The sequence below is a fragment of the Paroedura picta genome, chromosome 1, assembly GCF_049243985.1.
Source record: "Paroedura picta isolate Pp20150507F chromosome 1, Ppicta_v3.0, whole genome shotgun sequence".
Taxonomy (NCBI): domain Eukaryota; kingdom Metazoa; phylum Chordata; class Lepidosauria; order Squamata; family Gekkonidae; genus Paroedura; species Paroedura picta.
In genome coordinates this window covers 56,732,451-56,753,474 of record NC_135369.1, presented here as the reverse complement: position 1 = coordinate 56,753,474, position 21,024 = coordinate 56,732,451, and the positions used below count along the sequence as shown (strand labels likewise).

Sequence of the window (21,024 nt, the reverse complement as noted above, 5' to 3'; positions counted from 1 at the left end):
AACATCAACAGTTGAAGAAGAAGAAGAAGAAGAAGAAGAAGAAGAAGAAGAAGAAGAAGAAGAGTTGGTTCTTATATGCTGCTTTTCCCTACCCGAAGGAGACTTAAAGAGGCTTACAGTCGCCTTCCCATTCCTCTCCCCACAATAGACACCCTGTGGGGTGGGTGAGGCTGAGAGAGCGCTGATATCACTGCTCTGTCAGAACAGTTTTATCAGTGCCCTGGCAAGCCCAAGGTCACCCAGTTGGTTGCATGTGGGGGAGCGCATAATCAAACCTGGCATGCCAGATTAGAAGTCCGCACTCCTAACCACTACACCAAACTGGCTCCAACTGGCACCAAACCAAATCTGACTATTCACTGTTTAACTGTTAACATTTTGACCATAACCTCATAGATTGGTCAGATCGGGATTGCCCCACAATGGCCCTTTATGCACGGCGTCAGCTTCCCCACGCTGGTACCATGCCATTGTGGCAGAGCACGATGCACTGCCGTTTCCCGTGTACGCACTGGAGCGGGACATGCTGGGTTGCCCCAGTGTAGCGCACGCACGCACACTTTACGTCGGGGCCAGGAGGGCCGGGTCCCTGCTGCTGGAGGTAAGAGAAGCAGCAGGGGTGGGGGAGGTGGGCAGGTGGGCAGGGGGTCACCCCTGCCCGCTCCGTGACTCCACAGAGCCCACAGGGGCGTGCAGTGTCCCTTAAGGGACACCGTAGGGTCGGGGCTTGGCAGGCCGACAAGCCTGGGGCTGGTGATTATGCACAGTGCTGGCCTGCCACAGCTCCGGCTCACCCAGGAAGCTGTGGAAGATCCCGTGGTCACTTACTACGGGCCTTCCATAGCTCCGGGCCGGGAGGCTCCTGCACTGGTGGCAGCAGCAAGTGTTATCGGTGATTTTAACAGAAGTGCTCCTGCCACCAGCGCGGGCCTTCTGGCCTGTGCATAATAGGCCATAGTGGGCATATCTGAATGGGAGGGGGTTCCACAAGGCCCAATAGCTGTTGTTAGTTCACTGACCTGAACAACATGCTTAGCAGATCCAGGAATAGTTTCTTCAGCAGCAGACATGCTTTGGGCTGATCCTGCGTTGAGCAGAGGGTTGGACTAGATGGTCTGTATTGCCCCTTCCAACTCTATGATTCTATGACATACCACTGCCTCCTTCAGCCCCTCTGGGAATTCTCCCATTGGGAGGGAGAGGTTGATTATCTCCTGGAAGGGGACCCCTATCCTCTCATTGGCCATTTTAAGTACCCATGAGGGGCAGGGGTCTAGTGGGCATGTGGCTGTCCTCACTACTTTAATCTCCATATTGTAATGTGACATTTTTTCGCTGCCTTGAGTGTTCTTTTGAACAAAAAAATGGAATATACATAAATTATAGTACATCAGTTTGCACAATGTTTTTTTCAAGATCTTGCATGGCTATCCAAAAGCAAGAACAAGGAAGTGGAATGAAAAAGCATGTAGCACAAGTAGTAGTAGTCCTGTCAGAGCTCTCTCAGTCTCAGTTACCTCACATGGTATCTGTTGTGGGGAGATGAAGGGAAGACGATTATAAGTCGCTTTTAGACTGCTTTGGGCAGTGAAGAGTGGGGTGTAGAAACCATCTCATCTTCTTTTTCTTCTTAAAATGTAGGATAAGATAGTTAGCTGACAATGGCTCAGGTCACTATCCAAATAATTGTTAAACTGAATCTGTGAGTTCAAGAGGGCTTTTAGCACACACACACACACACACACACACCATAATTAAACCCAGTAGCTTCTGTCTTCCATCCCATGGGGCTTTAGAAAAAAGGCAACAGCAACAGCAAGTCATCACGTCATTATGCCTAGATTTATCTCTCAAACTCCCCAGCTTTCAGTTACCTGGTACCATGGCTGTGACCTTTAGAAAGGAAAAAAGTGCCAGTCAGGCTTCTTTCCATCGTGCCTAGTTCCAAATGAGGGCTCATTTTCCTAGATTTTTTTGGTCATTTAAAAAATTCTACCCTTCCTCCAAATCATCATCATCATCAGATTTATTTCCCGCCACTCCCTGGGAAGGCTCGTGGCGGGTGACAGTTGTCTTAAGGTAAAGGTAAAGGTAAAAGTATCCCCTGTGCAAGCACCGAGTCATGTCTGACTCTTGGGGTGACGCCCTTCAGTGTTTTCATGGCAGACTCAATACGGGGTGGTTTGCCAGTGCCTTCCCCAGTCATTACTGTTTACCCCCCAGCAAGCTGGGTACTCATTTTACCGACCTCGGAAGGATGGAAGGCTGAGTCAACCTTGAGCCGGCTGCTGGGATTGAACTCCCAGCCTCATGGGCAGACAGCTTCAGACAGCATTTCTGCTGCCACAAGAGGCTCTTATTTGTCTTAAAAACCCCAATTCATTTAAGACATTAAAAGACATTAAAAAGCATAACATAACATGGCGGCAGCCAATCACAATCTACTCCCACCTACCAAGGGGGGAGGTGATGTATATTTCAGACCCCCCAGGGCAGTGGTCCCCAACCTGCGGGCCGTGGCCCGGTGCCGGGCCGCGGCTCCCTCTCCCCGCCCCCCCCCCCGCAGTAAAAAACTTCCCGGGCCGCAACCTTGCGGCCCGGGAAGATTTTTACTGCGGGAGGGCGGGGAGAGGGAATCAGGGCCGGCTCGCGGCGCGGCCCGATGCGTGGGCGTGGCCCGCGCGGGCCGCGGGCCGCGCCCCGATGCCCTGCCGGTCCCCAACCTCAGAAAGGTTGGGGACCACTGCCCCAGGGGAGGCAACACTCTACCTCTCAGACCCCAGCCTCAACCATAAACCTGGCAGAAGAACTCTGTTTTACAGGCCAAATGGAAAGCTGACAAATCCCGCAGGGCCCGCAGCTCACCCGGGAGCTCATTCCACCGGGTGGGGGCCAGGACTGAAAGAGCCCTGGCCCTGGTTGAGGCTAGGCGTGCTTCTCTAGGGCCAGGAACAACCAATAGATTTCCCCCCACAGAGCATAGCACCCTGCGGGGGACATGGCGCGATAAGCGGTCCCTCAAGTATGTGGGTCCCAACTCGCATAAAGCCTTGAAGGTTAATACCAAAACCTTGAACCATATCGGAGCAGCAATTGGCAACCAGTGCAGCTGCCTCAGCACAAGCTGGATGTGGGCCCTCCAAGATGTGCCAGTGAGGACCCTAGCAGCTGCATTTTGCACTAGCTGAAGTTTCTGGATCAAGGACAAGGGTAGGCCCATGTAGAGCAAGTTACAGAAATCTAGTCTGGAGGTGACCGTCACATGGATCACTGTGGCTAAGTGATCAGAGGACAGATAGGGCACTAGTAGCCAGGCTTGGCGAAGATGGAAAAATGCCTGGCTCGCTATTCTCTTGACCTGCGCCTCCCTAGTCAGGGAGGCGTCAATGGTCACACCCAAATTACTGGCCTGGGACGTGATGTTAAGTTGCGCCCCTGCCAGGATGGGGAAATGCGCTTCCTGATCCCACCCACTACTTTCCAGCCACAGGACCTCCATCTTGGAGGGGTTCGGTTTTGGGACCACATATGATTTTTTAAAAAATGGGGTGAAATCCTTGTAATAATGGCATTGAAAAGTACCTTCAGCTGAGATTCCAAATATAGCAATGAACCCAGAAGCAGCCATATGCTGAAGACCTGGATGAACAAGAATGATGGCGGCAGGTCCACAGAAGTCTCTGATCAACTGATAGTTATTCCACTTTTGTATCAATTCTGTTTCAATCAACTCTGTGGAAACTTCTTTCTACATTGCACTGTGCTTATTGTTGTGATAACTGAGTTGTCCGTATTGTGAGTGTTGGGATGTATGTGATGTTGCAAAGGTAATTATGAACAGATTTACCCTGTTTCATCATGAACATGCATCTTGACAGGGCATTACTCTTTGAAATGGCATTGCTTCCCCCACCCCCCAGTCGATACAACTATGACTAACCATTTCAAACGAAATGAAAACATTTCATTAACTTTTTAAACTTCTTTTAAAAGGGATCTGCTGTAGCGTTAACACCAACTAACGATGGTGGAAGACAGTACAATGATAATAGCTGGCACCATATAACTGCTGTAAGAAATCAAGCTTTAGGAGAAATCACAGTGGATGGGCAGTTCACAGGTAAAGCTCTTTTCTATCAGTATGTATGGTTATTTGTTTTCTCTGGAATAACTGCCACTTAATCTTTCCTCCCCTTCCTCCCTTTTTAAAAAAACCTATCCAGTGTTATTATTCCTGACATCCAAAATGATATTCAGATACATTGGTGTCATATGCCCATTACTCAAACACTATAAAGTTCTTTCTTCCCCCTGCTCTTCACCAGGTGCAAGAAGATGGAGTGGAAATTATAGGGGCTGCTACACACAGAAAGATTTTAGCAAGTACACACTACCTGCTTTTTAAAAATGTGCTTGCAATCACATATAAACAACCCTTGCAAAAAATCTTGAGCAGCAAAGAAGAACATGGTGATGAATCAGGGCAAATCATCTCTCTCTCTCTCTCCCTCCCTCACCCCCTCCCTCTCTCTCTCTCTCTCTCTCTCTCTCTGGTTGCAGGGTATACAAGAGATTTTTAAAATGATGAGCAAGTTACTAGTAATGTCCACCAAAGAGCCATGTTTCACTGAAGCCAGAGAGAAAGTGCCAACACCAAAATTCAAGGAGAGGAGGTGCAATGTTTTGTCCTTTATTCTCTTCACAGTACCAATGTGAAGTAGGTTAGGCTGAGAATGTGTGACTGGCCCGTGGGTTATTTTTATTTATTTAAAACATTTTTATGCTGCTTATTATCTAGTCAGGGTCCCCAGGATGGCACGCATTTTTAAAAGCATTTTAAAATTAAAACATTTAAAATTACAATAATTCAATCTTGACTGAGTCTTGACATAAAAAACTATACAACAGGAAGACTAATAACTGTTAATGGAGATATGCCAAATGAAGCAAGAAGTCTTCACCCTCTAGCAAAAGACACCAATACAGGCAGACAGTTCCAATTTTTTTTGCCATGATTGAGAAAAACCCTTTATCAAGTCACCGCCCATCTTGACTCAGAGGACAGTGGCACCCAAAGCAGAGCTTCTAAAGATAGGTTGATATGGGAGAAGGTGATCCTTAAGGTATATTGGTTAAAGGCCATACAGGACTTTAAAAGTCAATAGCAGTACATTGAATTGATCCTGAAAGCCAATTGGGAGCCAGTGTAGATGAAGCAATACTAGAGTGAAATGGTATCTATGACCATAGATCCATCATGGTGACAAGATCTTTTCCACTCAAGAAAGACTGCAGCTAGCTCACCAGACAAAATTGGTAGAAGCCCTGGATGAGCTTCCAATCACAAAGTTGGTCCTAGCGGCCTTGGTGGCGGACTGGCAGTCCCGCCTGACGGCTGCTATAGATGAAATCGCCCCTAAACGTCCCCTCTGCCCTCGACTCAAACGGGCTCCCTGGTACACCGGGGAGCTTCTGGAGAAGAAAAGGGAAGTGAGATGACTGGAGCAAGTGTGGCGGAAGGCTCGTGACGAAGCTACGAGAACATCTTATCGCACGCTTATGAGATGGCGGTGAAAGTGGCAAAATGTGAATTTTTTGCCGTGGAAATCACGTCCGCAAGCTCTCGCCCGGCCCAACTATTTAGGGTAGTTAGATCTCTTACCGCCCTTGAGGGGCGCCAAAATAGTAGCAAATTGGAACTCGGCTGTGAGGCATTAGCAAGCTTTTTTGCGGACAAAATCTCGTTACTCCGCTGCGATCTTCCCGCCAAAGTTAATACAGCAAATGAACTGGAGGCCTGTTGGCCGCCTTTGGAGGAGACGTTTGATGGCTTCAGACGGCTCTCCTTACCCGAAGTGGACATGTTGCTCGGTTCGGTTAGGGTGACCACTTGCCCCCTTGATCCCTGTCCGTCATGGCTCCTCAAGGGAGGTGGCCAGAGGATAGGAGGCCAGCTCAGGGACATTATCAACCTCTCCCTGGATTCCGGGGAGTTCCCTGAGCAGCTGAAGGGGGCAGTGGTTCACCCTCTCCTGAAAAGATCCATGCTGGACCCGCGGGACCCCGCCAGCTACTGCCCAGTATCGCACTTGGCGTTCCTGGGCAAGGTGGTTGAAAGGGCCGCGGCAGACCAGCTCCTGGCATTCTTGGAAGAAACTTCGGCACTCGATCCATATCAGTCTGGCTTTAGACCTGGCCACAGGGTGGAGACGGTGTTGGTCGCCCTGTTGGATGACCTCCGCCGCCAGCTGGATAGGGGCGGGTTGGCAGTGCTGGTTCTTCTGGACCTGTCGGCCGCTTTTGACGTCGTGGATCATGGACTGTTGGTCCACCACCTCACCAGCATGGGGATACAGGACACAGCTCTACGCTGGATATGCTCCTTTCTCCAGGACCGGACCCAGAGGGTAGCAGTGGGGGATGAGTTCTCGTGCTCCTACAGACTCCCTTGTGGGGTCCCCCAGGGCGTGGTCCTCTCCCCCACACTGTTTAACATCTTTATGCGCCCTCTGGCCCAACTGGTACGGAGTTTTGGGCTGGATTGCCTCCAGTACGCTGATGACACCCAGCTCTATCTCCTCATGGGCGGCCGGCCGGACTCCCCCTGGAACCATTTGCCAGATGTTTGGAAGCGGTGACGGAATGTTTCGAGCAGAGTCCCCTGAAATTCAACCACTCCAAGACGGAGGTCCTGTGGCTGGGACGTAAGGGGCGGGACCAGGAAGTGCACTTACCCACCCTGGCAGGGATGCAACTTACCATCGCGTCCCAGGCCAGGAATTTGTGTGTGATCATTGATGCCTCCCTGACTTTGGAGGCGCAGGTCAAAAAAGTAGTGGGCCAGGCATTTTTCCACCTGCACCAGGCCTGACTACTAGCGCCCTACCTGTCCCCCGAACACTTAGCCACAGTGATTCCTGCAACGGTCACCTCCAGAATAGATTTCTGTAACTCGCTCTACGCGGGCCTTCCCTTGTCCTTGATCCGGAAACTTCAGCTAGTGCAAAATGCAGCTGCTAGGGTCCTCACTGACACACCTTGGAGGGCCCACATCCAGCCAGTGCTGAGGCAGCTGCACTGGTTGCCAATTGCTGCCCAGATCCGGTTCAAGGTTCTGGTTCTAACCTTCAAGGCTTTACGTGAGTTGGGCCTTGCGCTCTGCAGGTGAAAATCTGCTGGTCGTTCCCGGCCCTAGGGAAGCACGCCTGGCCTCGACCAGGGCCAGGGCCTTTTTGGTCCTGGCCCCCGCCTGGTGGAATGAGCTCTCGGGAGAGCTGCGGGCCCTGCGGGATCTTTCATCGTTCCACAGGGCCTGCAAAACGGAGCTCTTCCGCCAGGTTTACGGTTGAGGCCAAGGCTGACAATATAGACCTATGCCCCCCCCTGGGATTTGGGATTAGGACCTGAAGTAAACACCATCAGGACCTGAAGTAACATCATCAGGACCTCCTCTCCACCCTCTCCACCCGCTAGTAGTGGGAGGGGGAAGTTGAATTCCCGATCTTGCCATGTTGGTAATGCTTGGAATGTAATTATTGTTTTAATGGGGTTTTAATGGGGATTTTATGATGTTGTAACCCGCCACGAGCCGCAAGGGAGTGGCGGGGAATAAATCTAACAACAACAACAACAACAAAAACAACAACAATAATAATAATATGACATCTATTTCTTAAAGCAGTAGGTGTTCCTTCTATTATTAGAGGAGTTAACCCCCCCCCCTCAGTGTACAGATTTTTAAATTTCAGATTTTTCTGAAAGTCTGGGGCATTTCTCAGGTTTGTCAAGAGGCTTTGTGCTAATCCTAAAACAAACATCAGCAGAATTTATTTAATTGGCCAAGCTGTGGCCAATCCACAGCTAATATTATAATGGATGATCTGAACCATAAACAAAATTCATCATGAGTTTTGCCCTGTTTGTGGTTGATAGGTCTGCGGTCACAAAATTCCACAAACTTTTAGAGTTAGCTTGGTATAGTGATTAAGAGTGGTGGCTTCTCATCTGGTGAGCCGGGTTTGATTCCCTGCTTTTCTGCATGCAGTCAGCTGGATGACCTTGAGCCAGTCACAGTCCTGATAGAGCTGTTCTCAAACCACCCTGAGCCTCAGGGGAGGGCAGTATACAAATGTAATAAACAAACAAACAAATAAATAAATAGCAGTAATATCAGGGCTCTCTCATCCTGACCAACCTTACAAGGTATCTGTTGTGGGGAGAGGAAGGGAAGGCAATTGTAAGCTGCTTTGAGACTCCTTAGGTTAGTGAAAAGCAGGGTATAAAACCCAATTCGTCTTTTAAAGCAGTTCATGGCAGTTTCTTGGATAAGAATAGAAATCAGAAGTTTAAAGGTACCCCAGATCTCTTTAAACCCCTACTTTCTGTCTCAAACAAATGCTGCAAAAAAATTGAGTGGCTGTTTAAAGGGACTGTATAAGAAAACCTGAAACAGTTGAGTGACAGGGAGAAGGCTAGTCCCCACTGCACAACTGTTTTTTGGACTTTCAGTAAACACCATTTTAAAATACCACAGTCCATTTCAATGGGGTTTCTTTGGCCATGAACCACAAACCAGTTCAGGTCATGAACAAAACTCCTAGCTCAATTCAGTTTGTGGTTTGACTGCAAACTGCATTTTTTTTTGTTCATATCCGTTCCTAATTATGGCAGCTAACAGCATTATAAAACCCACAATAAAAACAGTTAAAGTCAAATTATAAGGTATATACAAAAGCACACAAAAATACTGATCAGAACATGCGGATCATAAAGGAGGGATAATCAACGTAATGCCAGTAATATAGACCTTGTTCCTCAAGCAGTTCGTTACTTCCTTTGCCCACAAGCCTTTACTGCAAGGAGGTTTGGTACTACAACATGCCAATACTATTTTCTTAAGACCAGGTTTCCCATCTTCCTCCTGTTGTACTTTTTGTTATAAATTTCAGCATGAACTTTTTCTAGATCACTTAATCTATGGGCAAGATGTGCTAGTTCACAACAGTGCAGAATGAAACAACTCTCTCTCTTGTTTTAGGTTCCTCTTCAGCTACTAGTGGTAGCACCATCATTGGAGAGAGCACGGGAGTTTTTGTTGGAGGACTTCCACAGGGTTTTACAATCCTCAGAAAAGACAAAGGTGAAAAAGCTTGTTGCTTTCCTCTTGACACTCATGAAATGTCCTTGGTTGATTTAGAAGTGGTTTGCGGCAGACTTTCCCAATTCAGTTATTAATTAATTATATTTATATACTGCGCTCCCCGAAGGCTCAGGGTGGTTTACATCAAACAGGAACAATACAAATAGCTCACTGGGAAGAACAATAAGTCAACGCATACTGATTGTCCAGTGGGGTGGGCGAGTCTGCGGTGATGGTTGTAAGAGGGAGGCTTGGGGGGGGGCAGCAATGGGAAGCAGTGGTTCGGGTCGACCTCAACCAAATGCCTGGCAGAGGAACTCCTTGTTGCAAACCCCATATAACTGTTCAAGTTCAAATTCTGTCAGTTATATTCAGTGTTGGTAGACCTCTGGTTACTAGGTAGAGAAGCTGCACTTCAATCAGCTGTTCCTTCATTTGCTTGTGTATCATATCTGCATTTTACTGAATCTTTAGTATGCATATATCTTCTGTTGTCATTTTCTACATTTTACCTAGCTTGTGGTAAATTTTATAATATGTACAAATGAGTACAAACTGGATCATACAAACTGGAGCGTGTCCAGAAGAGGGCAACAAAGATGGTGAGGGGTTTGGAGACCAAGACGTATGAGGAAAGGTTGGGGCAGCTTGGTCTGTTTAGCTTGGAGAGAAGACGACTGAGAGGGGATCTGATAACCATCTTCAAGTATTTAAAAGGGTGCCATATGGAGGATGGAGCAGAGTTGTTCTCTCTTGCCCCAGAGGGACGGACCTGAACCAGTGGGATGAAATTAATGCAAAAGAAATTCCGTCTCAACATCCAGAAGAAATTCCTGACAGAGCAGTTTCTCAGTGGAACAGGCTTCCTCAGGAGGTGGTGGGTTCTCCATCTTTGGAGATTTTTAAACAGAGGCTGGATAGCCATCTGATAGAGAGGCTGATTCTGTGAAGGTTCAAGGGGGTGGCAGGTTATAGTGGATGAGTGATAGGGTTGTGAGTGTCCTGCATAGTGCAGGGGTTGGACTAGATGACCCAGGAGGTCCCTTCCAATTCTATTAATCTATGATTATGAGTATGTAATTGAAATGTTATATTTAAACTTCAGTCTAATAGTGTTGCTTTAGCTTTTCTGACATAAAGTACTTGTTGACATCACAGAACCTAGAGAAACATCATCATGTTCAATTAGTAGATGGCATGTGCCAGGTCAGATGCTGAGATGGTCATTCTCTAAAATCACACTCCCCCTCCTCAAGTCCTTTGCACTGCTGTGGGGCTTGGTTTGCAATTGTCGCTCAGAGCCATTACAAGGGATAAGTGCTCACTTGCTTTTCAGAGCTGAAGACATAAGTCTGTGATTCTGCTCTGTCAATCCCATAGCTCATGGGGTCTGTCTATATCTATCTATTCCATATAAAGATATAAAATAAGTCAGTTTCACATTTTAATTCCAGTGAATTCATGATGAGTTCTAATCAATTAACTTTTATGTTTTTTGACAGGCTTTACTCAAGTAACCACAAAAGGCTTTGTGGGTTGTCTCAGAGATGTCTTTCTGAAAAAGGTGCACCACCCATATGAAGTTTGGGAACCTTTAAAATGGCAAGACGCCACAGAGCAAAGAAATGTCTATCAAAGCTGGGAAGGGTGTCCCAATGTTGTTGCAAGTGGAGTACATTTTCTTGGGAAAGGTATAAAAACACGTTCAAATTGTTTGTTCTACCTGTGATTTTGTTGCTGTTTGCTTGAATGTTGAAAATTGGAGGAAAGTTTATTATTTATTTTTAATGGGATGAAGGGAACACTTGTACTATAACGAGCTAATGTGTACCAGAGTTAATATACAATAAGTACAAAGCCTTTATTTCTGGAAAAAAAACCCTAGAACAGGGGTAGTCAAACTGCGGCCCTCCAGATGTCCATGGACTACAATTCCCAGGAGCCCCTGCCAGCGAACGCTGGCAGGGGCTCCTGGGAATTGTAGTCCATGGACATCTGGAGGGCCGCAGTTTGACTACCCCTGCCCTAGAACATCCAGTTATTAAATATCTCTTCAGTGGTTTACCTAACCAGTTTTGAAGTTAGATCCATCACAAAGTATTTGTTTTTGCTAGACTATTTGGTAAGTGCAAAGGCAAGGAAAGTACTGTGGTAGTGATAGCCCCTTGTGCCAAGACATACTTATTGTATACCCATTTATTTTTCCCATTGCACAAGATCTTATGCAACTAATTTATGGGTACTGTAATGGAGAGGAGGAAAGCACTAAGACCGTTTATGCACTGGTGGTTTCATGCTGGGCTGCAGGCTGGAGTTTTAGTCATGGCGGGTTGCCCCACCTCTTTCTGTACCCACACGGGAGAGCATTTGGCCTGGTGCACCTCTTCTGTCCCTGATTTGTGCTACTGTTCCCAGTGCATAAATGGTCTGTTGCACAAGATCTTGTGTAAGTGCAATTGTACTGCCCAATAATGTTTCCTCTTGAGCATTGCTGGAGCCAAGCCATGGTTTTTAGATCACATACAAGATACCAAGGTCAAGCCTTCTGGGACAGCTGCTCATAGAGCCAAGGCCAGAGACTTTGATCTGCATCACTTACTCATAAAAATTAGCCGCCCACATAGATACAGAAGCTGGTGCACTGTAGCTCTTTCTAGTACCCCACTGAGAGTAATGCCTGTAGTATTGTGATTGTGCTGATGGGAATGGCAACTTGGTTACTATAACATCATTTGCTCCAAGAATTATCTCACACATGTCAACTTTGTCATAGAATCTGACCTCCATGAGAGGGTTGAATTGTTCCAGCCTGCTTCTGGAAAGTCATTCCTGGCCAGGTGCAGCTCCTCAGCCTGCTAAGTTATCCAGTTGGTGTAGGTCCTGGATTGCTGAGTAGCCTACAGCAGTGGTCCCCAACTTTTTTTCGGCTGGGGACCGGCAGGGCAACTGCCCCGCCCGCGCATCGCACATGCACGGCCGTGCCCAGGGGCGTGCATGTGCACTGCGTGCCACTTTCGCGCACGTGTGCGTGTGCGCAAATGCCGTGCATGCGTGATTTCGGCCACGCAGCGTGCATGTGCGCATGTGCGGCCGCGCATGCACGATGCACGGCACGGCCCTGATTCCCTCTTCCCCCCCTCCCACAGTAAGAAGCTTCCCGGGCCACAAGCTTGCGGCCTGGGAAGTTTTTTACTGCGGGGGGAGCGGGGAGAGGGAACCGCGGCCCGCGCCCTGGCCTTCGCGGCGCAGCACCGGGCCGCGGACCGCAGGTTGGGGACCACTGGCCTACGGTGCTGTTGGCCTTGATCCAGCAATGACTCATGTTTGGAGAAGAAATTAACGCTTGAGAATACAGCTAACCAGACAGATCAAAGCCATTCATTATTCAAGCCAGGGCTGTTGTGCAGCCTCTCCTCTCAACCTGATAGTGCTTCTCCACTCATTTCAGAAAGACATGCACATGTAAAGGAATGAGGAAGTCTGCATGAATGGAGCTCATCTTGTGTTCTATTGTATAGACAGCAGCATGCATATTTGTATAGTTTTGTTGAAACATACAAGACTCGACTGAGCCTTGCATTAATTGTATACAATTTTGAATTCTCCCGTATATAATAATTGTAGCCACTATAACGTTTGTCTGCTTTGATACCCTCCTTCCTTTTTCCCTTAAGGTTTCGTGGAACTCCAGTCAAATCATCTTCTTGATGGCCTGGATATTGAGATCTCTTTTATGTTTAAAACAGATCAGCTGAATGGATTACTTCTCTTCATTTACAACAAAGGAGGACTGGATTTCATTGCTGTAGGTTCTGACATTTTTGTTTTAAAATGGATTATTTGCAAATTGAAGTATATTTGCACAGGCAAGAGTAGCTCATCTTGGAGGAAACAGTGCATGGCATGACAAATTTACTAGAGAAAACCCATCCATTGTCATTTGATGTCACTCGTGATCTTTCTCCTTATCTAGAGAGCAGCAGCCTAATCATAGTAGTAGTTTTATGAATTGGGATGTCTATCCATAAAGATTGTTCATTAGGTCCTCAATTTTTTTTTTTAGGTGTAGCGATATTCCCATAACCTTTGTGACCTAATCTACTTTCCTGTATAGTTTTATAGCTAGGAAGAATAGTATTGTATTGATTTTTGTATTCTGCCATTTCACTAATGTGTTTCACTGCAAGGCCATCTGGTTTTTCTACCTTTATGCAATCACAGGAGCACAGATAGTTAGAAGTTGAAGTTGTTCTAATAGGTCATCCATTAGTATTTTAACATTCTCCAGCACTAACATTATACTAAGTGTTATAAAGAACTCAGAAATGACATGGCCCTTGTCCAGAGGGTTATAATATAAGTCCTCTTGGGCCTGATCAGAGGATGCTTGAGCACAGCAAAGGGCGGCACAGCATTCTCTCCTTTCTGTACAGGTGATTACTTTGATGCTGCTAATTAGGTATTACATGGCTGATGCTGATATATTAGAGATGGCTCATGGTCCAGTTCTGGCACCCACTTTCTCATCTTCTTCCTAGTTATGCTTTGTTTCTCAGATTTCTACAATCCAAACCCTCTTACATTGTTTGGAGGATGTCCCATCCTGTTGATCGTCTTGATTTACACAATGAAATCTACCTTGAGTCTCAGTGAAAAAGGCAGACTATAAGTAGTGTAAATAAATAAACATTTGCAAAAAGTTAGCTGTTAATTGCAAAGGGGTGTGTGTGTTATATTTTGACCAACTTTCCCAGTGAAAATGGTTTTAACATCACTACCCTGAATTACAACATATCTAGTTTTATTTGTCTTGATATTGCTCAGCACTTTCCATCTATGTATTGCAGAGGATGTCCTTTATAGTTGGTCCTTTGTCACTTTTGCATAGGCATGATGGTGGCTGCAGAAGATGTCCACAAATAATACTTGGAATGAGTGGCACTTAAATATTCAGCCTTCAGTGCTGACTTGACACACTATGTCAAAACAAGCTTCCTACATAAAGTATGCCCTAAGACATACTTGGTACTCAGGGTACCAATTTTAGCTTTCTGTCCAGAATCATAGCCCCTTTTCTTTTGCAATATGGATGGTGATGGCTATAACAGGAGAGATGCATGGGATAACAGCATACAGTACATTTTCTCTTCACAAGGTCTCCTCACACTGCCATTTGCTGTGAATTATTATATTATTTTATTATGTGCAGCCAGTTTCTTCCCTTAACGGATCATAACAGATGGGATTATATAGTCTTTCATGAGAACTAACACTAAAGTCTCATTGGAAAGCAGTGTGTGACAGCTCAATGACTGCTTTTGTGTAGCTTCTGTCTTTGAATTCAGAAGATGAAAGGACAAGGGGGGTGAGGGACACTATTGAGCTGGCAACTGGAAACACATGTTTGAGCGGCTGGGGTCGTTCTAACTAAAATTGTACTCTATCTACCCATTTGCTAACACAATTTTATATTGACACATGATGCAAGATGTTATGTATTAAACAGGTGTGCGCTTTTTTTAAAGACAGGATTCGTATCTTAATTTGCCCTAATTATTTCACATAATAAGATTTTGGCACAGATATTGTGGTGTTGTAAGGTGAACTGTGGTGTTGTAAGGACTGCAAGGCAAACAAACCGGTCAGTCCTAGAGGAGATCAGCCCTGACTGCTCCTTAGAAGGCCCAATCCTGAAGATGAAACTCAAATACTTTGGCCACCTTATGAGAAGGAAGGACTCCCTGGAGAAGAGCCTAATGCTGGGAGCGATTGTGGGCAAAAGAAGAAGGGGATGACAGAGAATGAGGTGGCTGGATGGAGTCACTGAAGCAGTTGGTGCAAACTTAAATGGACTCCGGGGAATGGTAGAGGACAGGAAGGCCTGGAGGATCGTTGTCCATGGGGTCGCGATGGGTCAGACACGACTTCGCACCTAACAACAACAACAACAACTGTGGTGTTGTTTCCCCCCCATCCATGGCTTTATTAATCTTTTTTTTCCTTACAAAAGAACCATATTTAAATATCATTCTTCCCTGACCTAGACAATTTTGAATCACAAAATACACCTACTTTGACATCTCAAACAAGATAGTGTTGACTATTCTAAATCATGCAGGCATTTTAACTTGAAAACAAATTTGTTGATGATGTGTGCTTCTAACAGATAAACTAGCTCATAGATCTACTCCTGACCCAAATTTTAAAAATCATTATTTTAGACTTTTTATGAAAAATAAACATACACACAATGTATATATGTATATACAATGTATATATATGTTTCACATCAAATCTGTTTTTTTATCTTTTTAATGTCATAATAGTACATTGTTGTTTTTTTTCAATACCTAAAATGGTGGGAAGATGATATAAGATTTTTGGTAATGCACACCTAGATAAAGAAGTCATGCACAAATTTGAAATACACAATCCAGCCCAGGGCAAGCATGTTTAATTCCAATTTATTCCAGTAGGAGGAAGTTAAGCATGTCAAACCTTCCTTTGGAAACTATACTGCTTTAGACCACTAGAAGCTCTGTGCCTTGATTGTCCCAGACAAATATTGACATGATTAGTCTCGAAGCTATAAGGGACTGATCAATAGGTGCACAGCAGAAATATCTATTTCCCCATACAGGTAGATGTTCAACAAAACTCCACTTCAGAGACAGTAAAAGCAACATCCAATCTTCTGGGTACAGAAAATAACAGGAGGGAGTTAACATGGGGGGGGGGGCGCCTTTGTGACAAATGACCTTGCAGATATGTAAGTGTTACCAAGTGGGCAAGAAATTTATTCAGTTGGCCAAGATCCAGGTTACCAGATCTCAATGGAGATTTCACCTCTCAAATGTTATTCTGGCATCCCTAACAAAATTAAGAACTGTTACTGCTTGTTAAGCCAAGATGCTCTCTAGGTATTTCACTTTAGAATATCTAGAAACCAAACCATCTCTTTTGGCTCTTCAGGAAACTTTCTTGAAATAATGCAAGAGAAGGAGACCCATAAGGCTTCACAAAAGAGGAGGCTTCCTGTTGTTTTCTCGCTGTCACTGCTTTTTCTCCCCTGCCTCCTCTGGGCTCTTCTTCCACCAGCCCTCCAGGCACCATTCTCTACTTTCCTATAATAAAGCAAGTGATACCCAGAGGCCTTCAATGCGGTGACTTGGCCTCCACCAGCCATGTGGCCTCTGCCCTGGCCCTCAGAGTCCTCCCCACCCCTCCCTGCTCCCTTCCCCCGGCAAAGACTCCTAGCTCCCTCCCACATCCCTCCTCTCCTTACCTTCATGGCAGCACTGGCTTGCCTAGCGATGTAGCTCAGGTGGTGCAGTGCTAGCCTGCCCATCTGCCTTACTGCCCTACAACTGCCCAGGCCTCCTCAGGCAGTATGGCAGTGGCCCAGCCTCCTCCCACAACAGCTTGTGCTGCCCCAGCTATCCATCTGCTGTAGCACTCCACACCTGCTCCAGCCTCTTCTGGCATGCTCCCAGGGGTGGGGCTACGGATGTCACATCCGTACCCATTTCCATCCCAGGGGCTGCACCAGAAAATGTGTTCCACATCAAAAACTTTATGTTCCTCCAGCCATCTTCCCATTTCTACTTGCCATCCCTGTTGCTGCCTTCCCCCTGCAGCTACTTTAAAGGAAAGAATGTGGATCATGAAATGGTGAGGACTTAATCAGCAGTTTTTTAAAAAACCATGATGTGTGTACCTAAGCTTCAATTTCAGGGGATGGTATTAATCCCCTGTTGTTTTCACTTTTAGGGATTTCCACCAGCCTGGGAATTTCCACAGATTTATATTTTTACTCCTGACCCCACTGTGAGGTTTTCTTTTTAGAATCCATACTTGGGCCAAGTTTAGAATTAGGTTTTTAGTAGCTAAGCCTGTTTTATTTTATTTATTTTTATTTATTATATTTATATACCGCCCTCCCCGGGGGCTCAGGGAGTCACTGAAATCCAAGCATGAACCATATTCTGTTTGTATCTCAAGAGACATGTATTCAATTTACACTTTTAGGTGGAGTGGAGTGATAAGTATCCATTTCAAAACAGAAACTCTTAACTGTCATTGTTGTTGTTGTTGTTATGTGCGAAGTCGTGTCCGACCCATCGCGACCCCATGGACAATGATCCTCCAGGCCTTCCTGTCCTCTACCATTCCCTGGAGTCCTTTTAAGTTTGCACCTACTGCTTCAGTGACTCCATCCATCCACCTCATTCTCTGTCGTCCCCTTCTTCTTTTGCCCTCGATCACTCCCAGCATTAGGCTCTTCTCCAGGGAGTCCTTCCTTCTCATGAGGTGGCCAAAGTATTTGAGTTTCATCTTCAGGATCTGGCCTTCTAAAGAGCAGTCAGTGCTGATCTCCTCTAGGACTGACCAGTTTGTTCGCCTTGCAGTCCAAGGGACTCGCAAGAGTCTTCTCCAGCACCAGAGTTCAAAAGCCTCAATTCTTTGATGCTCGGCCTTCCTTATGGTCCAACTTTCGCAGCCATACATTGCAACTGGGAATACCATAGCCTTGACTAAACGCACTTTTGTTGGTAGGGTGATGTCTCTGCTTTTTAGGATGCTGTCTAGATTTGCCATAGCTTTCCTCCCTAGGAGCAAGCGTCTTTTAATTTCTTTGCTGCAGTCCCCATCTGCAGTGATCTTGGAGCCGAGGAAAATAAAATCTGTCACTATCTCCATTTCTTCCCCATCTATTTGCCAGGAATTGAGAGGGCCGGCTGCCATGATCTTTGTTTTCTTGATGTTGAGTTTCAAGCCAACTTTTGCACTCTCCTCCTTCACCCGCATCAACAGGCTCTTTAGTTCCTCTTCACTTTCTGCCATTAGAGTGGTATCATCTGCATATCTGAGGTTGTTGATATTTCTCCCTGCAATCCTGATCCCAATTTGTGACTCCTCTAATCCCGCCTTTCTCATGATGTGCTCCGCATACAAGTTAAATAGGCAAGGCGACAGTATACAGCCTTGCCGAACTCCTTTCTCAATTTTGAACCAATCCGTGATTCCATGTTCAGTTCTCACTGTTGCTTCTTGACCTGCATATAAATTTCTCAAGAGAGAAATAAGATGCTCTGGTATCCCCACCCCTTTAAGAACTTGCCACAATTTGTTGTGCTCCACACAATCAAAGGCTTTAGCATAGTCAATGAAGCAGAAGTAGATGTTCTTCTGGAACTCCCTAGCTTTTTCCATGATCCAGCGTATGTTGGCAATTTGATCTCTAGTTCCTCTACCTCTTCGAAATCCTGCCTGTACTTCTGGAAGTTCTCGGTCCACATATTGCTGGAGCCTAGCTTGTAGGATTTTGAGCATAACTTTGCTAGCATGAGAAATGAGTGCAATAGTGCGGTAGTTTGAACATTCTTTGGCATTGCCCTTCTTTGGGATTGGAATGTAAACTGACCTTTTCCAATCCTGTGGCCATTGCTGAGTTTTCCAAATTTGCTGGCATATTAAGTGTAGCACTTTTACTGCATCGTCCTTTAAGATTTTGAATAGTTCAACTGGAATGCTGTCACCACCACTAGCTTTATTGTTGCTCAGACTTCCTAAGGCCCATTTGACTTCACATTCCAGGATGTCTGGCTCCAGGTCAGTAACTACCCCACTGTGGTCATCAGGGATGTTAAGCTCGCTCTTGTATAGTTCTTCTGTATAATTTTGCCACATTTGCTTAATCTCTTCTGCTTCTGTGAGGTCCCTACCATTTTGGTTCCTTATCATACCCATCTTTGCATGAAACGTTCTCTTCATATCTCCAATTTTCTTGAAAAGATCTCTGGTCCTCCCCATTCTATTGTTTTCTTCTATTTGTTTGCACTGTTCATTTAAGAAGGCATTCTTATCTCTTCTAGCTTTTCTCTGGAATTCTGCATTCAATTGGGTGTATCCTTCTCTTTCTCCCTTGCCTTTCACTTCCCTTCTCTCCTTAGCTATTTGTAAAGCTTCCTCAGACAGCCATTTTGATTTCTTGCATTTCTTTTTCTTTGGGATGGTTTTAGTTGCTACCTCTTGTACAATGTCGCGAACCTCCGTCCATAGTTCTTCAGGCACTCTGTCTATCAGATCTAATTCCTTAAATCTATTTGTCACCTCTACTGTATATTCGTCGGGGATATGATTTAGTTCATACCTGAGTGGCCTAGTGCTTTTCCCTACTTTCTTCAATTTAAGCCTAAATTTTGCAACAAGAAGCTCATGATCTGAACCACAATCAGCTCCTGGTCTTGTTTTTATTGCCTGTATAGAACTTTTCCATCTTTGGCTGCAGAGTACATAGTCAATCTGATTTCTGTGTTGACCGTCTGGTGATGTCCATGTGTAGAGTCGTCTCTTGGGTTGTTGGAAAAGAGTGTTTGCTATGACCATTGTATTCTCTTGACAAAATTCTACCAGCCTGTGCCCTGCTTCATTTTGTACTCCAAGGCCAAACTTGCCTGTTATCCCGGTTATCTTTTGGCTTCCTACTTTAGCATTCCAATCTCCCATGATGATAAGCACATCATTTTTGGGTGTTGCTTCTAGAAGGTGTTGTAGGGCTTCATAGAACTGATCAACTTCATCCTCTTCAGTAGCAGTGGTTGGGGCATAGACCTGGATCACTGTGATGTTGAATGGTTTGCCTTGGATTCGAACTGAGATCATTCTGTCATTTTGGGGATTGTATCCCAAGACTGCTTTTCCTACTCTCTTATTGATTATGAAGGCTACTCCATTTCTTCTGCGAGATTCTTGTCCACAGTAGTATACCTGATGGTCATCTGAATTAAATTCACCCATTCCTGTCCATTTTAGTTCACTGATTCCTAAAATGTCGATGTTCAGTCTTGTCGTTTCTTGTTTAACCACGTCCAGCTTGCCTTGATTCATGGATCTGACGTTCCAGGTTCCTATGGAATAAAAATCTTTACAGCATCGGACTGTCTTTTCGCCACCAGTTACTTCCACAACTGAGCGTCCTTTCGGCTTTGGCCCAGCCGCTTCATTCATTCTGGCGCTACTCGTACTAGCCGTCTGCTCATCCCCAGTAGCATATTGGACACCTTCCGACCTGAGGGGCTCATCTTCCAGCGTCATATCGTTATGCCTATTGGAACTGTCCATAGAGTTTTCATGGCAAAGATACTGGAGTGGTTTGCCATTGCCTTCTCCAGTGGATCACCTTTTGTCAGAGCTCTCAGCTATGACCTGTCCGTCTTGGGTGGCCCTGCACGGCATAGCTCATTGCTTCACTGAGCTACGCAAGCCCCCTTGCCACAACAAGGCAGCGATCCTTGAAGGGGGAACTGTCATTAAGAAAATTAATTATAAGAGGAGGAGAATCTTGTATAGATGAACTAGTTTGTGGAGCTTAAAATGGTAGACTTTTGACTGTTTACAGCTTACAAAACCGGTTTGGTATTTTTTTCAGTTCTCCATATGTGTGATATACCTTATGAGTTTGTATGTATGTACGTATGTACGTATGTACGTACGTACGTACGTACGTACGTACGTACGTACGTATGTATGTATGTATGTATGTATGTATGTATGTATGTATATATGTATGTATGTATGTATGTATGTATGTATGTATGTATGTATGTATGTATTTATTTATAGCCTGTCATTCTTGTGGTGGGTAACAATTTTATAAACCCCACCCTCCCAAAAAAGCATCATGGCTTAATTAAGTGTCTTCTCCTGTTTCTGCCTTTTGACCTGTTGGATAGCCCCCCTTGCAAATGTTCAGCCTGAACAATAGTGCAATCCAAAATTTCACATTAAAAAAATTGTTTATAATAATTTTCCTTCTTCTTTGGTCTTTTGTGCAGTCCATATTAGAACTGCATACATTCCCATGTGTGCAGCTGTAGAGAAGA

General features: G+C 45.4%; 1 protein-coding gene across 1 annotated transcript in view; it reads left to right on the top strand.

The window, feature by feature from the left end:
- The window catches only part of USH2A (usherin), a 684,687-nt gene that overhangs the window by 243,674 nt on the left and 419,989 nt on the right, over positions 1 to 21,024 (top strand). The window contains exons 24-27 of the mRNA XM_077339259.1: positions 3,994 to 4,120; positions 9,038 to 9,139; positions 10,642 to 10,830; positions 12,814 to 12,944. Coding sequence (XP_077195374.1) covers positions 3,994 to 4,120; positions 9,038 to 9,139; positions 10,642 to 10,830; positions 12,814 to 12,944 — 549 coding nt within the window. The remainder of the gene's footprint in view (positions 1 to 3,993; positions 4,121 to 9,037; positions 9,140 to 10,641; positions 10,831 to 12,813; positions 12,945 to 21,024) is intronic.